The 21,225-nt window shown below is 39.6% G+C and overlaps 1 protein-coding gene across 1 annotated transcript in view; it reads left to right on the top strand.

Moving 5' to 3' along the window:
• LOC139740144 (hemicentin-1-like) overlaps nt 1-21,225 on the top strand; it is a 145,966-nt gene that overhangs the window by 62,593 nt on the left and 62,148 nt on the right. Inside the window, exons 10-19 of the mRNA XM_071650733.1 lie at nt 511-637; nt 1,155-1,421; nt 4,106-4,375; nt 12,290-12,472; nt 16,377-16,472; nt 17,109-17,387; nt 17,771-18,028; nt 18,553-18,831; nt 19,698-19,970; nt 20,495-20,770. Coding sequence (XP_071506834.1) covers nt 511-637; nt 1,155-1,421; nt 4,106-4,375; nt 12,290-12,472; nt 16,377-16,472; nt 17,109-17,387; nt 17,771-18,028; nt 18,553-18,831; nt 19,698-19,970; nt 20,495-20,770 — 2,308 coding nt within the window. The remainder of the gene's footprint in view (nt 1-510; nt 638-1,154; nt 1,422-4,105; nt 4,376-12,289; nt 12,473-16,376; nt 16,473-17,108; nt 17,388-17,770; nt 18,029-18,552; nt 18,832-19,697; nt 19,971-20,494; nt 20,771-21,225) is intronic.

Here is a 21,225-nt window from a genome sequence, read left to right as displayed (position 1 = left end):
ATCCTTGGTACTCTTAAGCACCCTGTAGCACGGAGATTCATGGGTAGCCCAATTCATTCGCTGTCCACGGGTTACATTAAAAACCACAAATAGCACCGATTGATTTGTGTGAATGAGTGGGGAGGGGGGGGGAGGGAGGGGAGATAAACTCTCTGCTAGAGGAAACTTTGTAGGTCATGTGCAAAATCTGTGAATTGTGTGAAGTGGGTTGATTTAATGCATTTTCATTATATTTCTGCTATTGCTGTCATAATTATTGCTGTTAGCACTTATTCATCCAACATCATTGAGAAAGGAAATTATCAACTTTATATGAAAAGAGCATCATTGCACTTAGTTGATAGTTCTTTAATATCTACAGCAGAAGGTGAAGGTCATTTATAAGTGTCAAGAAGAATAAGAATAAAAGAAACTGTGACAAAGAAATTTTTTGACAGGTTTGCCGGACAGCACCGTATCTATGTAGTTGTCAGGCTTGATAAGCAGTTAGTAAATTTTTGTTGACCACAGGTCAGTCTGAAATCAAATGGATCATTGGTCATCAGGAACGTGAGGCCAGAGGATGCAGGCAGGTACCGCTGCATGGCAGAGAACGAGGGTGGCACTAGTCTGGACTACATCCACGTCTTTGTTCAAGGTATGCAAAATAGGATTACAGGCTTTTTAGCATGCAAAATATGTTTGCACGTTGTTGTTTTGTTTTGTGGTTTGTTTGGTTAGTTTTTGGTTAATATTTTGTTAGTTTTTGGTTAAAATTTTGAAACACAAATGTCTAGAATTGTATATGATCCAAGAACCAATTCTTTTTATATCTTCAGGTCCCCTTTTACTGTCTTCTTTTAGAGAATGTAGAGAAGTATTGAATGTTTGAAAATGTTTGGTGATGGAAAGATTAAATGATTGCTCTATTTGCATTATCTGAGTAGTTGGTGTGAGTGCAACATAGGTTGGTATCAATATACATGTATATCGAGGATATTGTGTTTTCACTCTATGAATTGAAAAGTAGTCCTGCACAGCTACATGTGACCCATGGTCATGTCTGTGGTTGAGGTCAGCATTCTTTCAGAACTTGGGGTTTGGATGATGGAATATCCCAACTTTTCTCAACTCATCTATATTCTGTGCTCACGTCTTTCTGTACACCCTGTCAGAGAGGCCGCAGATCAGCATCGAGCAGGGAAATGTGACTTACATGATTGGTCAGAACGTGACGCTGCGGTGTTCCGCCATTGGCCACCCGCAGCCCGAGCTTCGGTGGCTGAAGGGCGGGGTGGAACTACCTGTGGAACCGGGGCTGAGCCCCGGTGAGGTGGTCTACCAGATCAACAACGCAGACCGGAACAGTGAGGGCGTTTACTCCTGTGTGGCTCGCAACACGGCAGGGACGGATTGGCTTCACATCTATGTCATTTACCAAGGTAAGTGCATCAGAGGCCTCTCCTGAGCAACACCTCACGTCAGGTGGAAGTATGAACGTTGTCGCCATGGACATCGACTTCGAAATCATTCTTGGTCACAAACATTGGTCATTTTTCACAAAGCAGAGTCTCTCAATGGAAAGAATCCAATCCTTCCGGTGCCTTTTGTATAACTAACAATGGAAACGTGTATGAAGTCATCACTTTTCATCATTGCAATTCTCTACATATTAATAGAAGCATTGAGCTTATTAAGTTCTCACCATTCTAAGTGTAACACAGCTTTCTGTGCCTCGTAATAGAAAACCATAAGTGGACAGATTTGGTGCTGTCTGAATGGATATTAATAGAATGTATGTAACAGCTATTTGAATCTTACACTGTATGTTATTCTATTTTCTAGTATACCAGTTTCATTGTCAACCAAATGACACAAATTTGAGAGAATGAAAAAAGTTACGTACAGGAGGCTTAAACAGACTAACCATGCGAGTCTCTGTGACAGTGTTACAATGATATGTATCATTTCATCATCTTTAACCCTAACTTACCTGGGCTATTTAGCAAGCTTGAATTCCTGGGGGGGGCCATTATGGCCCCCCCTTCAGATCTCGGCCGTTGATCGCGCGATCGCCGCAAAATTTTGCATGAACATAAAGCCGGATGTAATCTACAAGACTGTTCAGTTAAATTTTCAAAAAATTTGCATTTTCTATTTTAAATTAATTAATTATGCAAATATATGCAAAAAACCTCATTTTTGTCTGTAATTGGCTTATAAAAGCTTATGGAATGCTGATTTTTGGTGTAAATATTCCTAGTGACATTCCACACATTTGTGCGTAAAAAAAATTCAGTATCAAAATTAATTTCTTATGTTTTTTATTGTTTTATCATTTTCTTATGTATTTCTCTGTTTTTTCAAACTTTTGTTTCTGTTGTTTTTTTCAGCAGAATTTGTCATACACATCTTTAGAAGCATAATTATACTAAAATAAATTTATTTCAGCCATCAAAATTAAAAATATGAATCTTTATATGAATTAATTGAAAAAACACAATTTGTATTGACTTTGTACACAAAATCACGTTTTTGAGCAATTTTGGGGTTGACGAAAATTTTTTGAAGGGGCGTGGCTTCGGAACGGTATGCCCGGGCGCGACAAATTTGGTCTCAAAAGTTGCGCGAGACTTGAAAGTAAAAAGTCAGCGAGCGGCGCAGTCAAAAAAAATTTGCGTAGCGGAAAAGTCGCGGAATTCGTCAAGGGGGGGGGGGCCGTTATGCCCCCCCCCCCAGGTAAGTTAGGGTTAATGAGCTGAAAGAAGGGTATGCTACTCTGTGTAGAATCTTTGGACAATCAAATGATTCTGAATATTATTCAGTGTATTCCAAGAAGGCTATTCCAAGAAGGATTACAGATTTTGTGGAGAATGACTACCTTTTTGGATTTAATTAGGTCACTTGCGTACAGAATAAACAATTGATCTAATTTATAATGCAATGCAGAACATTGAGTCAAGCCTTGCTTTATTTTTATCCTAATTCCCAAACAATTCAACCAGCAGACACCTTGTGCTACCTCCCTAATCGGTCACCTAACCCGTCGTTCTTCCCTTTCCCTTTTGAACGCAACTCTTCAGGGATTTAGGTTCTCCTGTTGTTTGTTCTAGTCCTATTGAAAGTGATGTGCTTAGAGGACAAGCTATTACTAATCTCTCATTCATCGTTAGCTCTAATCTGTTATTAGAAAGTGTGAAGGAACAAGTATGTGAACAACTATTGTTAAGAGTGGGCTACTTATAAGGCTTCTGAATGAATTGTTGAAGGCTATGTAGGTTAAACTGTCGCCTACTTGTGTCTAGGCTAGGAGCTGTTGGGCTCCTGTAGCCACTTGAATTGTGACCTCTTCAAAGTAGACCACACACAGAGCAGGAATCCTGTAAAAGGATCAGAAATAGATTGTCATGTTACTCTCCTCTCTCTACTGTGAAGATGGCATCATTAAGAAAGAGGGTCAACCCAAATGTTCTCCTCAACAAAATGGCATCTACTCAAATTCCAGTTAATCTGCTGCCTACTCGAATCGGACATATGTGCATTAAAGCTATGGGATATAGTTATTACATGGTGGCATTGGGTTAAAGATAAGCTTCTCTGTTAGCTTATCCATGTCAGATAAGCTCTTATTATCTCTTTTCACACACTGTGGTTGAGATACAGAAATAGCTATGAGTGAGATGACATTTTTTTTGTTTGCTCCACTTTTCACATAAATATGTTTCTTTTCTATACTTCACTTATTTCATCAAGGGTATATAGGCTTAAAGGGTGATATTTCATGTTGTTGCTATGTTTCTTACCTTCTTTTTTACTGAAAATTCAGACATTTGCTTTTCACTGTTGTGAGAAGTCTAAAAATTTCATCCATATTTTAAACTTTCTGTCTGATATAAAGTTCTCAGCTTTGTTGACCAAAAAGCAAAAGGAGATTGTGTATGCCAGGAATTCGTAGAGTTTCAACTGACAGAGGAGTTTTTTTTTTGTGTGTGTGTGTGTGTGTGTGTGTGTTTTTTTTGACATCCATTTATCTGGACATTCGCCCTGTCTTTTTTAGCGCTAATCTACTGTGTGCCAGGCTAATGAATATTCATATGTGATTATTTGTTGTTTCTGTAAATGGTAGAGCCACCACGGATCAGTATGGTGAAATACCGCTATTTGACGCCACCAAGTCAGACTGCCACCATGTCGTGCCCGGCTAGCGGTGTACCCCCTCCGGAGATTATGTGGTTCAAGGGTGACCGAGACCTGAGCCAGGAGCCCTACGCCCGCATCCACTCCAACGGGGACCTGGACATCATGGGGGTCAAGGACTCGGATGCTGGTCAGTACACGTGTGTGGCTGTTAACCCCGCTGGAACATACTCGGAAACGGTCACTTTGGAGGTTGGATGTGAGTATTTCATTCCTTTTGCATTCCTTGCAGGCTGTGTTTGTTTGATCAATCTTTTGTGTGCCTCTGTGTGTGTGTGTGTGTGTGTGTGTGTGTTTGTATGTGTGTGTGCCTATGTCTGTCTGTCTGTCTGTTTGTCTGTGTGTGTTTGTGTGTGTTTTATAGCCTTCAACAGTCCTTGTTCATTGCCCAAGGTTGGCTAGAACAGATTTTACCCACTCATTCAGTGTACCTGATTTTGAGATGAAAAAAACAACAACAAATTGATTACATTCACAGGAAGAGTTATTGAAATCCTACCCAATCAAAAGGAGTACCATGGGTAGCTCATTTTGCGGTTCTGCATTACTCCAGGGATTATTGTGCCGGCAGAAAAACTGGGGATTTCCCCACAAACTTTTGAAATAAACATTCTTCTTTTGAGTTCAACAGCTTTTAATGAACCATCTGAATTGCCTCTGTGCAATTATTGTCCTGGCAGTGACTCAAAAAGTGTTAATTATGCTGTAAGAAAATTATTTCTGGAGTTGGTGCATGTAAATACACAATGCATCTATCCAATCAAGTTTTCACAGAGAAAGTGGTAAGATAGGGGTCAGGCAGGTTACAAGGCTAATGTTTTTTTTTTTCTTATATAATATGTTGCATCATGAAGTGATATATAACAATGTATATTGACTGAGGTACTGTTGCACACATGTTCACAGCTCTTTGTCCACCAAAAATGTTCTCAGACATACTGTAGCCATGGAAATTGTTTAAGATGTGCCTGCTCATTTGTAACAAGGATATCCCGTGCCTCTCCATGTAGGCAACATATTGGGTTGATACCCCAAGTCCTAGATTCTTTGTGTTGTGATTTCTCGGGATGCATATTAGCACAAGACTCTGCTGATTGCTGCAATTCTATCTCTTGTGAGATGTTGACAGTATTTTCTTTTGAACGTCCTATCTACACAAATGTACAGTATGTATGTACGAAATAGATGCCGTTTCTGTAGCGGAGTGAAAATGTCCATCTTCCCAATCCACCAGTGCTCCTCAGAAGGGTATAGATCTATTAGTTTGTAACACATTCATGTTTTGAATTACATTATATTTGGCTTGGATGGTGAACCATCAATCCCAGTAATGATGTTATATCTCCAGCACGAAGGTCCAAGTTACGAATCGTTGGCAGAAATAGAAGAGTCACCCGATGAGGTAATTTGGCGGCCCATTAGCGCTAATACCTGTTAAGTGGCACCCGGTGATTTTCATTTCCTTCCCCCCAAACCTTGCACTCTACCTTGCGTTTTTTTATGCCCCTGCCCTGCAAGCTATCTTTGCAGACAGGTCCCTTGAGATGCTACAGTACCTTCTTGCTTTACCTATATTTGGCCGACCCCGTGGGACTGTCTGGCCTCCCCGGTTCTGATTTGTACCGCGGATTGCTCTCTCCGCTCGATTGGTAGCGTGACTTTAAGAGGTGTGAATTTGCACTATTTGGGGGTGCAGAGTGGAAACTGTGTTGGCTGGCGAACCTCCTGAACCAGACTGAGTGTAAAAATTGGGAGATTAAAGGTGTTAGACATGTAGCCATATCGTAAACTACAGGTGGTGTGGCATTACAAAGACACACACACACACACAAAAAAAAAATCACCATGAAAGTATCAGGACTGAAATGAGAGTTTCAGTTTCAGTTTATGGTATGATTTATGGTATAATCACACACTACAATAGGTGTTTAAAAAGATGCACAGTATTTACTCCAAATGATGTTGAAATGCAAAATGAAAAACATGTTGTGAAATGACAAACATGACTGTTTGAATAGTGTACTTCAAAAGGTGTTTCTTGTATACCTGCAAACTGTTTTAATTGGAATTTAATTTGAATTTTTTTTTTTAAGGGATGAAAAGAAAAGCACCTGCTGATATATAGTGATATATGGGAGATTGATGAAAAGTTCCTAATTTTGCATTACCTGGGTATTTTCTCTCAATTATTCCTAGTTGCTAAATTTTAAGGTTGGCAAGTAAGTTCTTGTCTCTCACCTCAAAGAAATACAATACATGGTATGAATCACTCATATTTACTGATATCCCAATATCCCAACCATAGAAAGGAAAGTTCTTGAAAGGGTCAGATCCCATGGATGTGCTGAAATGATTTAGTAGCTGTATTGGAAAGCATTGTTTTTTATGTAGCCTGCTGTATTTATGCGGAATATGGGGAACAGTAGTGGAAATACACAAATACTGCATGAGGAAGTATTATACCACTAGTAGATTGTTTTATCAATTCAGGCTGTAGGTTTCTGCACTATCTTTTGTGGCAACCACAGAACTGACACCAGACACTTGTGTTTTGACTGTCATGTAACATCTACACTGTAGTCCTGGATGGTCCTGGTACATGTATATGGGCACACACACACACTTAACAAACACACAAACACAACAAACATACAAGAACACACACTAACAAATACACGCACGTTCTACAAACTTACAAACATGCCCAACGTACACAAACACATGCATTAGAAAAAAAAAACTGCACACGCGTAACAAACATTCACACAAGCTCAAACATACAAATACACCCACACACACACATAAGCACATACACGTACACACACATACTCACATGGATCCCATACGGAAAGCAGAATGGAAAGGTTGATAACTATTTCGTGGACCATTCAGGGAGAATGCTCTTATGTGGTTTTCCGCAATCCCACCTCGTCCTGCGGTCGCGATCGGTCAGTCTCCATCAGACTTGATAGCAGGCCATACTGGCTGGCTTCCTGTCCACAGATTGGAGCCATGTAGATGGCGGTGATTATACCCAAAGGAAAAAAAAAAAAAGAAGCAGAAATTGTCACGGGTCCCCAGACAAGATGTACTGCGTGCAATTTGGTTTGCATTGTTTCCCAGAATAGTGGTTGTCACCACGTATTTCCTGGCGACTAGTTTGGATGAGTTCACACAGGGAGAATCTTCTCTGAAAAGGCAGTGAGGGGAAAAATGGATACACCATGCAAGTGTGGTATTGATCAAAGGAAGTCTCAAGAAGGACTTCTATTGGACTAATCTGAGAGTCTTTGTGTGTCTAATCTCTCAGAGTCACATACAGCTCATCTGATGAAAATTCCCAAACATTGTGGTTTGAAATGAATGGAATAACGATATTTCTCAATCTCAGATTTGTTAAGCTTTTATTTAAAAAAGAAGAAGTGAATTTCGTCACTTTATCTAATCATTTTTATTTAGGCGGAATCTGTGAGACCTTTTGGCATCAGTGATGTTGAACCAACCTTCACACTAAAACATAGTTCGCAGAAGAGCTCAAAAATTCATTTTCCGCTATTTGGAATTTGCCTGCAATACCTGGCTGATGCAGTTTGCCAGGATGATGAATTGTTTTGAAGTATTTTGAGATCAAAAGTGTAGAATATATGATTTTGATCATAGTACATAACTTTTATTCCAGAACAGCCAGTAATGTTAGCATTGTAGGACTTAAGAATGTTATGTGATCATTGATCATGCCCTTGCAATCATATTTTCCAACAAGCTGAATGCGATTCACTTGAGCACGGAAGATCGCTGTGGCCTGATTTGTCAATTATCAGTCGATTTTGAAAAATTAAGTAGCAACCATGATTGGGTAAGTTCTGAGATAGTGGACTTCCAGGTTCATACATGTACCTTTTTGGCTAAATATTTCACATTTTCGTCGTTACCCACTGAAATTGTGTTATTGCAGCACTATTCCACACATTTGTTATGCATACACTTACATTTTGGAGCAAAAGTCAACAGTTTTGCAGACATAAGAGAATTGTGTTTTGGCTTTAACCTTTGTCTTTCAGGTTGTCTGTCACCCAGGCTATTCTTGGGTTGTGAAAGTAGTGGAGAGGTCACGTGATGTTGTACGCCGAGTCTCATGAAGCTGTCATATGATAGTGATCTCTTTTCCCCCCTTAGCATTTCCCTCGATTTCTTGAAACACGGTGTGAGGATTTGTGAAAGGGGAGAAGGTGTGTGAATCATGCTGGGAGTCTGATTGAGGGTGGGGTGAGAATGTGGCATAATGGACATACATCAAGGTAGATGGGGGAGGGGGGGGGGGCAAGGGAGGAGGAGGAGAAGGTAGAAGTTAGTCTCCTTTCCAGGCACTGTTGGGTGTGTCTCATCCTCACCATCGACACAACTTTAGCCTAGATAATACCATCACCCTAAAGGCATCTGTTTTTGTGCTATTGATTACATGTTGTGATGGAGAAAAACAAATAAACTTGAACTTGAACTTTGTCTCCATGCTGCTCAGGTATGTGGACTGATACACTCTCATTATCTCACAATGATTTTTAAACAAAAACTTTACAAGATTGTGTTTCCTGCCACCAAACTGAAGTGCCAAGTTGAAGTAGTTTGATTTGACTGATGCTAGTCCAGTGCATCCAGCCCCAGAACTTATTCAAATCTTAACCCATTGAAGACAAAACCCTGGTATACTCTGGCAGGTGTCTATGAGAAATGTGCTGTAGTGAAATCAGCTTGTCCTCAACGGGTTAAATCTTTTTAATGATTTGGTGTGTTTGTGTGTGTGTTAGAAGTCAAGGATGTTACTTATGAATTCACATGTTAATATGCTGTATCTCAAAAGGGATCAAGAAGTCTCTGCAACCTTTTCATAAAACATTCTTTATTCATAACTCATTTTAAAAAAATATTTATAACTCATTTTTTTTATTTATAACTCAAGCAGACAGTCTTGATTAAGTGTGTTGAGTGGCATCATGGGGGGTTGATAGCAAGGGCCTACTGTAAGCATTGTGCGTTTGGTAGCTGCTTGTCGCTTGGGCTGAACTTGACGGCCGTGTCTCAGAGACGCCATCTACATGACACGCAGGAAGTCAGAGACTCAGCTGTGAGATGGGCCGAATTATGGAGGGGAAGTTGATGGGAAGTTGTATGGAGCCCTCAGTCTGTTTTAAGACTCACAAGACTACTACTTGAAAAATGCCAACGATTTATTATATAGGATTGTGGTCAGCATTAATCACAGGTTAACCCTTTCTGCGCCAAGGAGTCAAATGTGCACCCATTTCATACGTACATGTATACCCATGGACAGAAAATTAATATGGCACAAAGAAGGTTAAGAGTTCTTACTGTATCTGCTGTGCCCTCTTGTTCTATCCCCCTCCCCCTCCCCCTCCCCCTCCCCCTCCCCCTCCCCCTCCCCACATCCAGTATGCCTTGTTTTCTTCAGTCAACCTTTATTTACAATAGAAGATCTCTTTTTGTTGCAACCCTTTGAAAGTTCATTTTATAAGGAATAAGTTTGGTTTTGTTTCAATCAAAATTGCATTTGTATCAAATATGTGGCTCATACAGAGTATATGTAGGCATAAGAATAAACTGCAGAACTTTGTTAATCCATTGCCTGCCTTAAATTTGCGAGAAGTTATACTATCTGGGATGCAGTGAGCTAAAGTATAACTCTTGAATATATTCTGTGAATGCCAAAAGCAACTCCAGTCGTGGTAGGGGTTAAAGGGAGTGCCCCATTTTGACACTACATTTAGGGATACACATAGACGAATAGAAAGAGAAAGAGAGAATAACATATGAGACCAGAACTGGTTCAAATGTAATCAAAAGAAAGCAGAGCACTTTTAACAACTTATCTGGGGATGCCTTTCAGAACATAAGCCATATAACATCATTGCCATGCCATTTCTTGCTGATTCCATACCTTTTATAGGAAACTCTAGAAAGTATCTATATGGACTATAGGACATGTATGTTTAAAAAAGACAGTGATTGTGCTCCTAACAAAGATGTGATACTTCTCTTCTAATGTCCTAAAATAGTAGTAGCTTCAGATTACTAATTGTGAGACCATTTTTTCCCTCCATCATACAGGGGAGCAGTGTCCTGGTCAGTGCAATGCTCTGAAAGATATTGACCAGTATATGGACATAATATACCAGGGTATTTTAAACATACATGTAGGAGCGTCCTGGTTTTGAATGGCTTTGTCACACTGCTCAAGGTTTTCCAGGGTTTTTGCTCCCTCAGGCAAACCTGTGCTCTCTGTCAATGTGCTTTTCCTCTTCTTCCATACAATGAAGGAAGTGTTTGAGAAACCTGTGGAGTAAGTTAACCCGATCAGAATGTGTGGGTTCCTCCCACACCAGCTTTCATGTTGACTCCAGGGATTGCTTGAAGGTTGTCGAGCACGTGCTACCAAATATGTTCAACGTGATGTGAGCGTTCGCGGAAACCCGACTGTACGGAGCAGAGCTGCCGCGAACAAAAGGAAATCCAACATGCGTCAAATTTCTTTAAGAGCATGAGCTCAAGTACCAGATGGGAAAATTGCGACTGTCAAGTGACAAGTTCATTCAGACGATCAATTGTATAAACTTCCGTCATTTCATTTTTGTTGTTGTTTTTATTTTTTATGGGGGGGGGGGATCAGGCACAACCGCAGATATGTCTATCTGGTTTTCTAATCTGTTTTAGGCTGTTGACAAAGAAACTGCTCCACTTTCAGTCAGAGTTCGTATCGATATTGTGTTAGCGTAAAAAAAAAATCACTCTCTCTTTGCACCGTTTCTTCTCCTTTTCTTGCTCACTCTCTCTTCATCTTGACTTTGTCTCTCCTTCTATCTGTCTACCTGCCTCTCTCTCTCCCTCTCTCCCTCTGTCTCTCTCCCTCTCTCCCTTTCTCTCTCTTAAAAAAATCAGCTTGACTGTCTGCCGCTTCGAAGATTCCAGTCGTGGTTTTCCCAGTGACATTTAGATAAACTGCTGTGAAATGATACAACACCATATTCCATAAGGAGATACATCCACTGAATTCCCCCTTACTCTTCAGAATGTTTCACAGTAGCTCTCAATGTGAGATTCCGAGAGGAATGCATACTGTGAGCAAAGTAGGGCACGGCTCATGGTATCTTTTTTCCTGTCTATGTTAACGAATGATAAAGCGTAGAGATAATTCTTTTTGTCTGTTACTTCCTGTTGCTGACCTACTGTATGTGTTTGAAAAGGTATCCATCTATTGTGTTATCTGCCACTTGCTCTAAAGATTCTACTTTGGTTGTCATTTTTTAACCTTGGAAAGTACAAAATGTACCATAGATAAATGGAAAGAATTGTGAGTTTTCCAAAGTGATTAGAGTCTACGAGTAATTTTTGTAATAGGTGTCATACACATTTTTTGTATTGTTGATATTATTTAACATGTTTTAATGTATGTTTCATTCATGGGAGAGATTTGAGATAGTGACACCATTGCTTTGAGATATTTGCATATAATCTCTATGTGATTGTGTCTGATAATACTGTCTTGTAAGAATATGTAAACTTTAAAATTCCTTCCAACGCATACTTTATTCAGAGAAAAACTTCTATTATTTCAATATTTTTTGGTGCTCACTTTCTGTTGATTTCAGTGTGAATTGGAGATAAATTTCCTTCTCATAAGCTATAGGGAGTTATTTTGCTCATTGAAGTTGTATAATTTCTCTTTTGCAAATGTCACAGAATTCTGCATGGTTGTAAAATAATGTCTCCTGACATCGTGTATGAAATCTTATGTTAATACACCTCAGAGTTTTGGAAAAAGAAATGAAAAACTAGACATCATGTCATTTGAGAATGTGCTTCCAATTTGTAGTGAGAATAAAGCTTTTTTTCTGGGTCTACATAAATTCACTGGAATTTTTAATCTTTCTCAGGAAAGGTCTGCATTACCTGCCTCTAAAATATACCAGCTTATGAAAGGAATCTTATTTTCAGGTTTGCAACAGGGGCATGTACACAAACTTTTAAGTATTGAATGACAGTTTCCTAGTGAAAGCTGTTCTCATTCATTCTTTTGTACAAATCCTCACTCCAATGACAGCATCCCCAACCATTCTCTACCCACCCATCGACCTGGGCGTGGACTACGGAATGAATGTTTCGGTGACCTGCATTGCCATGGGACACCCTCCTCCACAGGTGACGTGGAGGAAAGTGGGTCACACCCGCCTGGATCTCAACCCTCGGGTCAGGATGACTGAGGACGGCAACCTCTTCATTCAAGGTGAGAGGGAGGCAGACAGAGAGTTGTACACATATTCTGTTGATTTCTCTTTGTTTCTGTGTAGATTACCAAAGTGTGATGTCCTAGCCACTTATCGCCATGGAAACTGGTTCTAAAACAACTTCACTTGGCTGGAGTGTTTATGCTTGCACTCAGTTCCAGTCCGAGCTATAACAAAAGACTGTGACATCATCACGTCAGTACTCTATAGGATTTTGCATATGTTGAGTGTGTTTGTGTGTGTTTACGTGAGCGTGTCTTTCATATCCAGGTGAAAGATAACAGAGTAGTAAGACCAAAGGTAAATGATAACTTTGAAATAATAGTATCTTATATAAAGATATCTACAGAAGATAATAGCGGTAGTCCTCACAAGCATAGCAGCATTTACAGCGTACAGGTGTATCGTTGAATGTGTGCGTCTTTAGATGAATTTTAGATATTCACACATTTGAATGCATATTATACACTGTATACCTTTGCTTCACTCAAGAGTTTGTTCAATGCCTCGTCTGTTGATTTCTTTAATTATTTGTGCTGCTGCAGTGATTTTTCCATCACAATTATTTGCCCAACTCATACTGTATCTGTCTGGAGGAGATGAGAAAGTTGAAATAAAGGAGATGATGGAAGAAGAAAGGACATTCAAAATGAAAGAGAAAAAGGGCTTGTCACAAACAGAGCTCTGAGAATGAGTCCCTCATTTACAAAAAGAGTTTGTGCAAAATAAGCTATGCTCTAACCTGTTTGGGCAATGTACACTTGTATTCTATTTTTAAGTCTTGTAGTATAATAACTCAAATGGTTACTATGGTTTGAGAAGAGAAACATCATCAGTAATTCATGGAAATGGAGAAAAGAAATGACTCACATGAATCAAGAATGAATGGGCATATTAAGTCATTACATGAAGTCCTATTTACAGCTGTATTTTGCAATACTTGCAGGGTAGATATGGGGGGGGGGGGGGGAATGGAGAGTGCAGAGTTCCCAGCGCATTACGGAGGTTGAGTCTCTTGAGGGCGGAGTGACGACATGTAATTGGTTTCAAATCGCTGTCATTGAGGGGGACCTCGTGATAGATATCCTATACCCGCAGTCAGACCTTGACAGTTTGCAATGATTTCACTTTGGCTTGTCATTGTTCACTCAGCACGCAACCAGCGTGATGTCAGTGAATCCCCTCTCAATTGTCTGTCCACTGAGCTGGTTAAAGGCATTGTTTACCATTTGGAGATGAAACAAAAACCCAGCTTTCTGCATGATAATAGTTCTGAAATGTGACTTTGGGATAGAAATGTGAAAATGTTAATCAATATAATCAATGTTTAAAGGGATGGTTCAGTATTGGTGGAGATGAGAATTGGGCTTTTAAGATTTTGCAAGATACCAAGAAAACACTTATATGAAATAGTACAGAGCATACCATTTTAAGAGGAATTCAAAGTTTATTCGATGAAAATTGGGTTTGGAATGACTGAAACATCCAAAAACAAAGTAAAACAAAGCGATCATAATGAAATGTGGGTCCCACACTTTATTAGTATCGCTCTGTTTTGGATATCCCAGCCATTCCAAAGCCAATTTTCATCAAATAAATGTTGAATTCCTCATGGAATTACATGCTCTTTCATATTTCATAAGAGGTTTCTCGATTATCTCACCCAAAAATGTTAGAAACCTCAAAAAAAGGTCTCAACCAAAACTATACGATCCATTTAAGTATTGTTAAATATACAAATTGTGAACATTAGGCAAAGTTGTCCTCAAACTCCAGCAATGCATAATATGAATATGATTTGCACCCACAACCATTGTGTAATAAAATCGTATCAGAATATATTTTTTTTATCACTAGAATTCAAGTATCAGCACATCTACACATTGTAGTAAGAAAGGCAATACCAAAATCCTTTAACAACTCCTTATACATTGCAAATTTTTACATTACATAAAGAGGGCTTTCAAAAGTTTGTTCTTGTTTTTGTTTTTTTAATGTAATACTGTACATGTTACTTCATCCAAAACATGGAGACAGGAAATTGACTCATATTCAATCTTAAGTTTCTAAATTGGCTCCAATTTCTCACTAGGACTACTGCTAATTGCAAACATTACTCAGTTGTTACATAAACATCAATTTTTCTTTTTACATAACCAGTTACTGTAACCGTCCCTTTAATGCAGCGACAGAACAATGCCTGTAATTGCGGTTGATGGTGATTGCATGTTTGTAATTGCTTTATCTGTCTGACAGTGAGTACTGCCAGATGTCAGTGAGATTCATGACACAACCACCTGACCTCTTCTTAATACACACACCCACATATACACACTTTAACACACTATGCACACACACACACACACACACACACACACACACACACACACTTTCTCTCTCTTTAACACACACATACACACATACACACATACAGCGGTTTTCATTCTGGGTGCTACTGCTGGTCAATGCCCTCATAACCTAATTGTTTCCCCACAGCGACACGCTGTCCTCGCCCATATCATCATGGTATGGCTAAGAGACAAGCAACAATGAATCCAGGACTAAATCTGTCTGCCACAGTGGGTTGTCTAAACTGTTCTCTGTGTGACATCACTTCCCCTTCTTTCATTGTGGAAGTAAAAAAAAATATATATATATAATTTTAAAGGAATATTTTGGTGTCTTCAGAGCAGTTGAGTATTAAATTTGACATCCTTAAAACTCAATTAGAATGTCATATTGTCATCAAATGTTTTTGATAAATGACACTTCCTTGAATAAAAATCGGAGTTACCACAAGATAACTTGTACTACATTGTAAGTAAGTACATCATCCAGTATTCATGTAATAAACTGTATCTGTAAAGACAGTTTCTGAGGAAACAACATTTTGATTATGATACCAGAAGGGTATCACAAGCTCAGAATAATTTGAGGTATGGGAGGTTTTTTTCTGTATTTTGAGATACAATGTAGCAGTGTGGAATATCAATTTGCCAATAATACCTTAAGTGATATGCACTCTCTATGTAGAAGTGTGTATTATTGCTGTTATGTCATCCTAACTATTCTTGTGTTACGAGGAAAATGTCCGCTGTCAGCAAACTAAAATCATGCAATACTGGTAATCTTATTAGATCAAGGTTAAAAAAAAAAAATCTGCATTTTAGATCAAATGAAAAAAATGTGCAAAAGTGTCAACTTAAGCAGTAATATATAATGTATGTGCTGTTACATTTTCACTCCTTTCATGACAATAACAGTATTGATAATTATAATGAATAACAATAATGGCAATGATGATAAAGATGATAGTGATGGTTAGACAATGATGTTTCATTGTTCATTTTTGAAATGGTATTTAACACATGAAATACAGACTTACAATAGGAGAGGTAAACTTGTTTGTGGGATGTTGATATTCAATTACTTTTTTTTTGGGGGGGGGGAGGGTTTAAATTATGGTACCTTCATTCTTGCAAAGTCCAAATAACTTAGATGATATGAAAAATCCCACAAGAAAATTTACAAGACTGCAGTATTTTCATTAAAGCACATATGTCCAGGATTGTGGTGTTCGACCAAGGAACTTAATAGCCAGAAATATTGTGTGACGCTCATGAATGAGTAAAACATGGATTTGAAATTACTAGATGCTCATTGCACACGGAGAGATGAATAATGAAAGGAGAATTATATTAGACTTTGCATTACAAGAGAAATAAATTTGTGTTTTATAATGTTCTCCAAATGGTGAAGTACTTGTTGATGTCTACAGGCTTTTCGTTGTATTTATGAAAGGTGTAAGTGAATTTTGTAATTAAGACATTGCAGGTGACGATGAGATGTATAATTAATCTAATGGAGATGTTAAAGTTGTGTGTTTTTTTTTTTTCCTCGCAGATCTGCAGGTAGAAGACAGTGGGACCTACGTCTGCGTGGCCCAAAACATTCATGGCTCAGTGGAGGCATCATCCCAACTCAGAATCACCAACCTGAGTGAGTCCAGAGATGTTTTCTTCCATACAACTTTTGATGGCCGGGGTTTTATTGACTTGTGTTCAGAACTAAGCAAAATAACAGTCCAGGTGACGTTTAACCACAAAATGCAGCTCTTCAGTGTTACAGACTGACTGGGTGAAGTGCAGAAATTACCCTTAGATCTTGCTCAAAGAATTTGTGTAGGAATATTTTATTTCCATTAAAAACAAGTTGAAAAGTAATTGCCTATCTGTGAACTTATGAGTCTAGCCTATTCCTTAACCATTGCTTTGTTCAGTGATTGGCATACACAGTGGAGCGTGTTCTTTGCTGATTGACTAAGATGTCAGGAAACGAATTGTCAGGAAACAAATCGTCAGAAATAGGGATTACCTTCGTATCTGCCTGTTAATCCCCATTGTGCTACCATGGCCTTCCTGATGGACTGTGGGGCATTGCTTCACCTGATGAGTGGGCTTGCTAACTTTACAACTTATACGTCAAGTTTGAATGGACTTACTGAGTACTGCTGAGAAGGCTTGGCAAGTTGCGCTATAAAGTGCATGGGCACTTAATGAGTTGAGTGGCATTTGATATACTCTTCAACTAATCATGAACTAAAGTTATGCATTGTCTTTCCTCCCTTGTGATTAGTTCAACCACAGATCAGCGCCACCAACCCAGAGCAGTCGGTGATTGTCGGTGAGGATGTGGTGATACGCTGCACCGTCCTGGCGGGAAATCCCCCTCCCTCCATCTCGTGGTACCACCACAGTGAGGAGCTCTTCCCGGAGTTCATGCCACGCCTCCGGCTTCTTCCCGATGGCAGCTTGGAGATACGGGATGCTTTCGTGGCCGACGCCGGCAGCTACTCCTGTGTGGCCGTGAACGTCGTAGGCAACGACACAAGAACCACAACACTAAGAGTCTACGGTCAGTCATCTCTAGTAAATTCTGTCCATGTTAGCTTCCATAGAGCTTGTTGGGATGTTTGATACAAATTTGTTGTGACAAAGAAGAGAATTCTACGTCATGGTTTTTAGCATGTACACTGTACTCTCCTCAACTCAAGCAATATTCTTTAGCTTTATAGAATGACATCCTCTTTCCCCATTAATACAAGAGAAAATGATGCAATAGAAATTGCAAGGCACAAAATCCTGTTATGCTGAAATATTGATCACATTACTTGACTCTTTATAAGGTAATTAAATATACCATCTTTGTGGGAAAAATTGAGAGAAGTCCCTCCTGATTTTTAATCAACATTTGTCTCTCTTCAAACAAAAATTGTATTTATGTCTCTTTATCTGTAGAACCACCAAGCATCTCAACAACGGAGACCAGCTACACCGTGGTTCGTCATGAATCTGTAACTCTGCTGTGTCCGGCCGATGGCTACCCTCCGCCCACCATCGAATGGGTGAAGAACGGCCAGACCATCCCCAACCAAGGGCTGCACCAGAGTACCCTCGTCCTCAACTATGTGACGCAAGAAGACGCGGGGACATACATCTGCCGCGTGCAGAACGATGCAGGCACCGCGGAAATTGAAATATCCCTCTTTGTGATGGGTGAGAGTCGCTGGCTGTCTTACCATCCTCTTTAGCGATTTCATAACCCTTTTAATGTGTGTGATACCATTATATTTCCAAAGAGTGTTCCCATGTCTTCCTTTCTCTAATTGGAGCAGATGATTTGACAATTGTGTTTAATCCTTAGGGAGACATATTCCAGGTATGTCCCACTTTTGCCTCCATAACTCCGAAAAACCTCCGTGGTTGTGGTTGTGAGAGAGAAAAGAGAAAATAGTACTTATTCCATTCATTTTTAACCGTGGTATAAGTGCTTATTCATGTTTTTTTTTTTTTCAGAAATGAAGGTAATCACGCATTCCTGCTAAATCAGGCAGACATAGATCTTCCACGGATTGATGTTTAGTGAGTGAGCAGTTATGTTAACACGTGATGATAATCGAAGTGGCAATAACTGTTGATTTAATGATTGAGCAAGCCTCCTGATTATCATAGTTTCTTCTTGTTTCATGATTGTGCATTCTAAAAAACTGAAAATGAAAGTCATTCTGTCAATTCCATAGTTCCCCCCACACATCCTGGAGCCTACACCCCGGGCGTCGTCAACGTCACCCAGGGGGAGAGTGTGACCCTCCCCTGCGAGATGACGGGAAACCCCCCGCCCACCATTGCATGGTACAAGGACAGCGAGTTGCTCCCAGCGGTCGGCCTCAACCACTACCAGACCAGCGAGGGCGCCCTAGTCATTCAGCAGATGAGTCTCGAGGACGAGGCACAGTATACATGTGTGGCGTCGAACGTGGCTGGGAATAATACCAAAGACATGCGCATCATCATCCTTAGTGAGTCATTTTGTTTCTTTGGTGACATCACTATTGACCCTTTGGGTGCTGTGAGTCCCGATTAGCACAGAAAACCCCATAGCATTGTATACACTATCTAAAGTCCCTGGACTAGAAAGGATTATGTCCCTCCTCTTCTGAAGACGTAAGTCTCACTTGTACATTTTTTTTCCCCGGTAATTGTGATTAAGAAAGTAATCATGAGACACTTACTCAAACATCATATGCATTGAATGGATGAAAACCTCAAGATGAGAAATATATGTCAGCCTGATATGTTTATGGCAGGGTCATATTTACATTCAGGATGTTGAGAGCAAATCCTGTGAATTAAGAATCAACAGCAAAAATAGACAGTGATTTCACACATTCCATACAAATTGTAAAGAATGCGTTTGTTGGATCTAAGTTGATTCTATTCTGCAGAGTTTTTAAGGCAAAGCACTGCTAGTACAGGCTTAGTTTCATAATACATGTAGATACAACTGTCATTCAGAGCAGTATCAGCTCAGCAGAATCTCTCAACAGTTACACATTACTGTAAATGACATGAAAGTAAAAATTGTATCACATATACTTACAGTGATAAGCACATTAGTGTTGCAATGGTGCTGTAGCACCATTAATGAAAATATTAAAGATAACTATGCCATAAAAGCTGTAAGTTTACTAGAACTGAGATCATCCATCCAGTCTTGCATTTTGACAAACTGCGAAGCACACATTTCAATCTGAAATGAGTGTAAACCGTGTCATGATCCACGTGTACTTTGAGATAAAAGATCATTATTTCTTGTCGTTAAGACCAATATCACTCCACAGTGACATTGATTTCTGAGATTGTTTTGCTTGTTTTTTCCACATAGTCCCGCCTACCATTGAGCCTGGCAGCACCGACTACACCGCCGTTGCTGGAGATTCTATTGTTCTCTCGTGCGAGGCGTTTGGGATCCCCGCACCCCAGGTTGCCTGGCAGAAGGATGGGGCCCTTTTGGGTAGTGGCAACGACAACGTGCGTGTCTTGGAGACCGGCTCCCTTGAGATTTTCGTCACCTCAGAGGATCACACGGGGACCTACACATGCATTGTCAGCAATGAAGCTGGCTCCGAGAACAGGATTATTACTCTGGAAATACATGGTAGGAGTTTAGAGTCACTTATAGATTCTTATAGATCTTTGCCTGATTACATTTACAGAGCTTTAATGTGGCTTGATAAGTTTTGTAATCTAATGTTAGCATGTGGTATATGTAGGTACCTCACTTAAGTGCAAAACTGTGCATTACTTTTATGTGCTTTTGTACAACCCACATGAATTCTGAACTTGTATATTTTGTGTTTATCCAGTCAAATATCTGCCTGTTAGAATGTCTTTACTTGAGGGTTTTCACAAAGCTCTCTTAAATTTCAAGAATCATAAGGATGTTGGCTGAAAGGAAGTACTTTAATCTCTCCCACAAGCAGTGTTCAATAGAAATTTGTATTCAGGCCTAAAAGTATTATGTACCCCTGCTATTCAGCTGCTGTTGAATCTAAAGAGGTATCTCTGCAGAGAGCAACTTAAAAATTTACTGTAAAATGCATTGAAAGTGAATTTTTGTGAAGAAAAGTTCAATATATTGATTGCTTTCTCTTTCTGTTCGTTCACAATTTCGTCTACCAGTTCCACCTGTCATCATGGACACACAGACTCAGTACACAGTGGTGGAGGGGCGGAGTGTAACCCTCTTCTGTCCCTCTTCTGGGACCCCACCCCCCACCATCAGCTGGTCCAAAGGAGGCACCCCCATCCCCGCCAATGACCCTCACTATGATATTGACGACGTTGCGGGCACGCTGACCATTGTTGGCGTTCTTCCCACTGACTACGGCGCATACGAGTGCCTCGTTAGCAACGCCGGAGGAACAGTATCTAAAGACATCACTGTCTCTGTCTATGGTGGGTATTTAACTTTTGAATCAAATATATGTGAAGAAAAAGATATCCATCATGTTCTCATGTGGTATTTTATGTCATCAAGGCTCCCACTTTTTCTCTTTCCTTCCTCTAGTCTGATGCATGTACAGTTTCCTCTCTTGAGTACAGGAGGTTGTGATTAGATAATGAAGCTTTAGAACTGCTGGAGTTTGGTCATCTTACATTGGATAAGTGAATAATGTGTCTCGTTTTTCAAATGCAAATTCAAATTCATGCAGCATTGAACATATTGCAAATAAAATAAAGTCATTTTCCTTTTTCTCAAAAACAATAAGACGTACTATCTTTCCCGTTTTCTTATTTTTTAGGGGGGTGGAAAGGATGAATTGGAAGGCGTTTAGGATATATCATATCATTGTATTAATGTATTTATTTCTCAATAACATTCATGCATTCAAGAGTTGTTAGTGCTTTAT

Source organism: Diadema antillarum, unplaced genomic scaffold (assembly GCF_040938485.1).
Source record: "Diadema antillarum isolate AM-2024a unplaced genomic scaffold, OU_Dant_1.0 seq00000837_RagTag, whole genome shotgun sequence".
NCBI classification, from domain to species: Eukaryota; Metazoa; Echinodermata; class Echinoidea; order Diadematoida; family Diadematidae; genus Diadema; species Diadema antillarum.
This window is presented reverse-complemented; position numbering and strand designations above follow the sequence as displayed.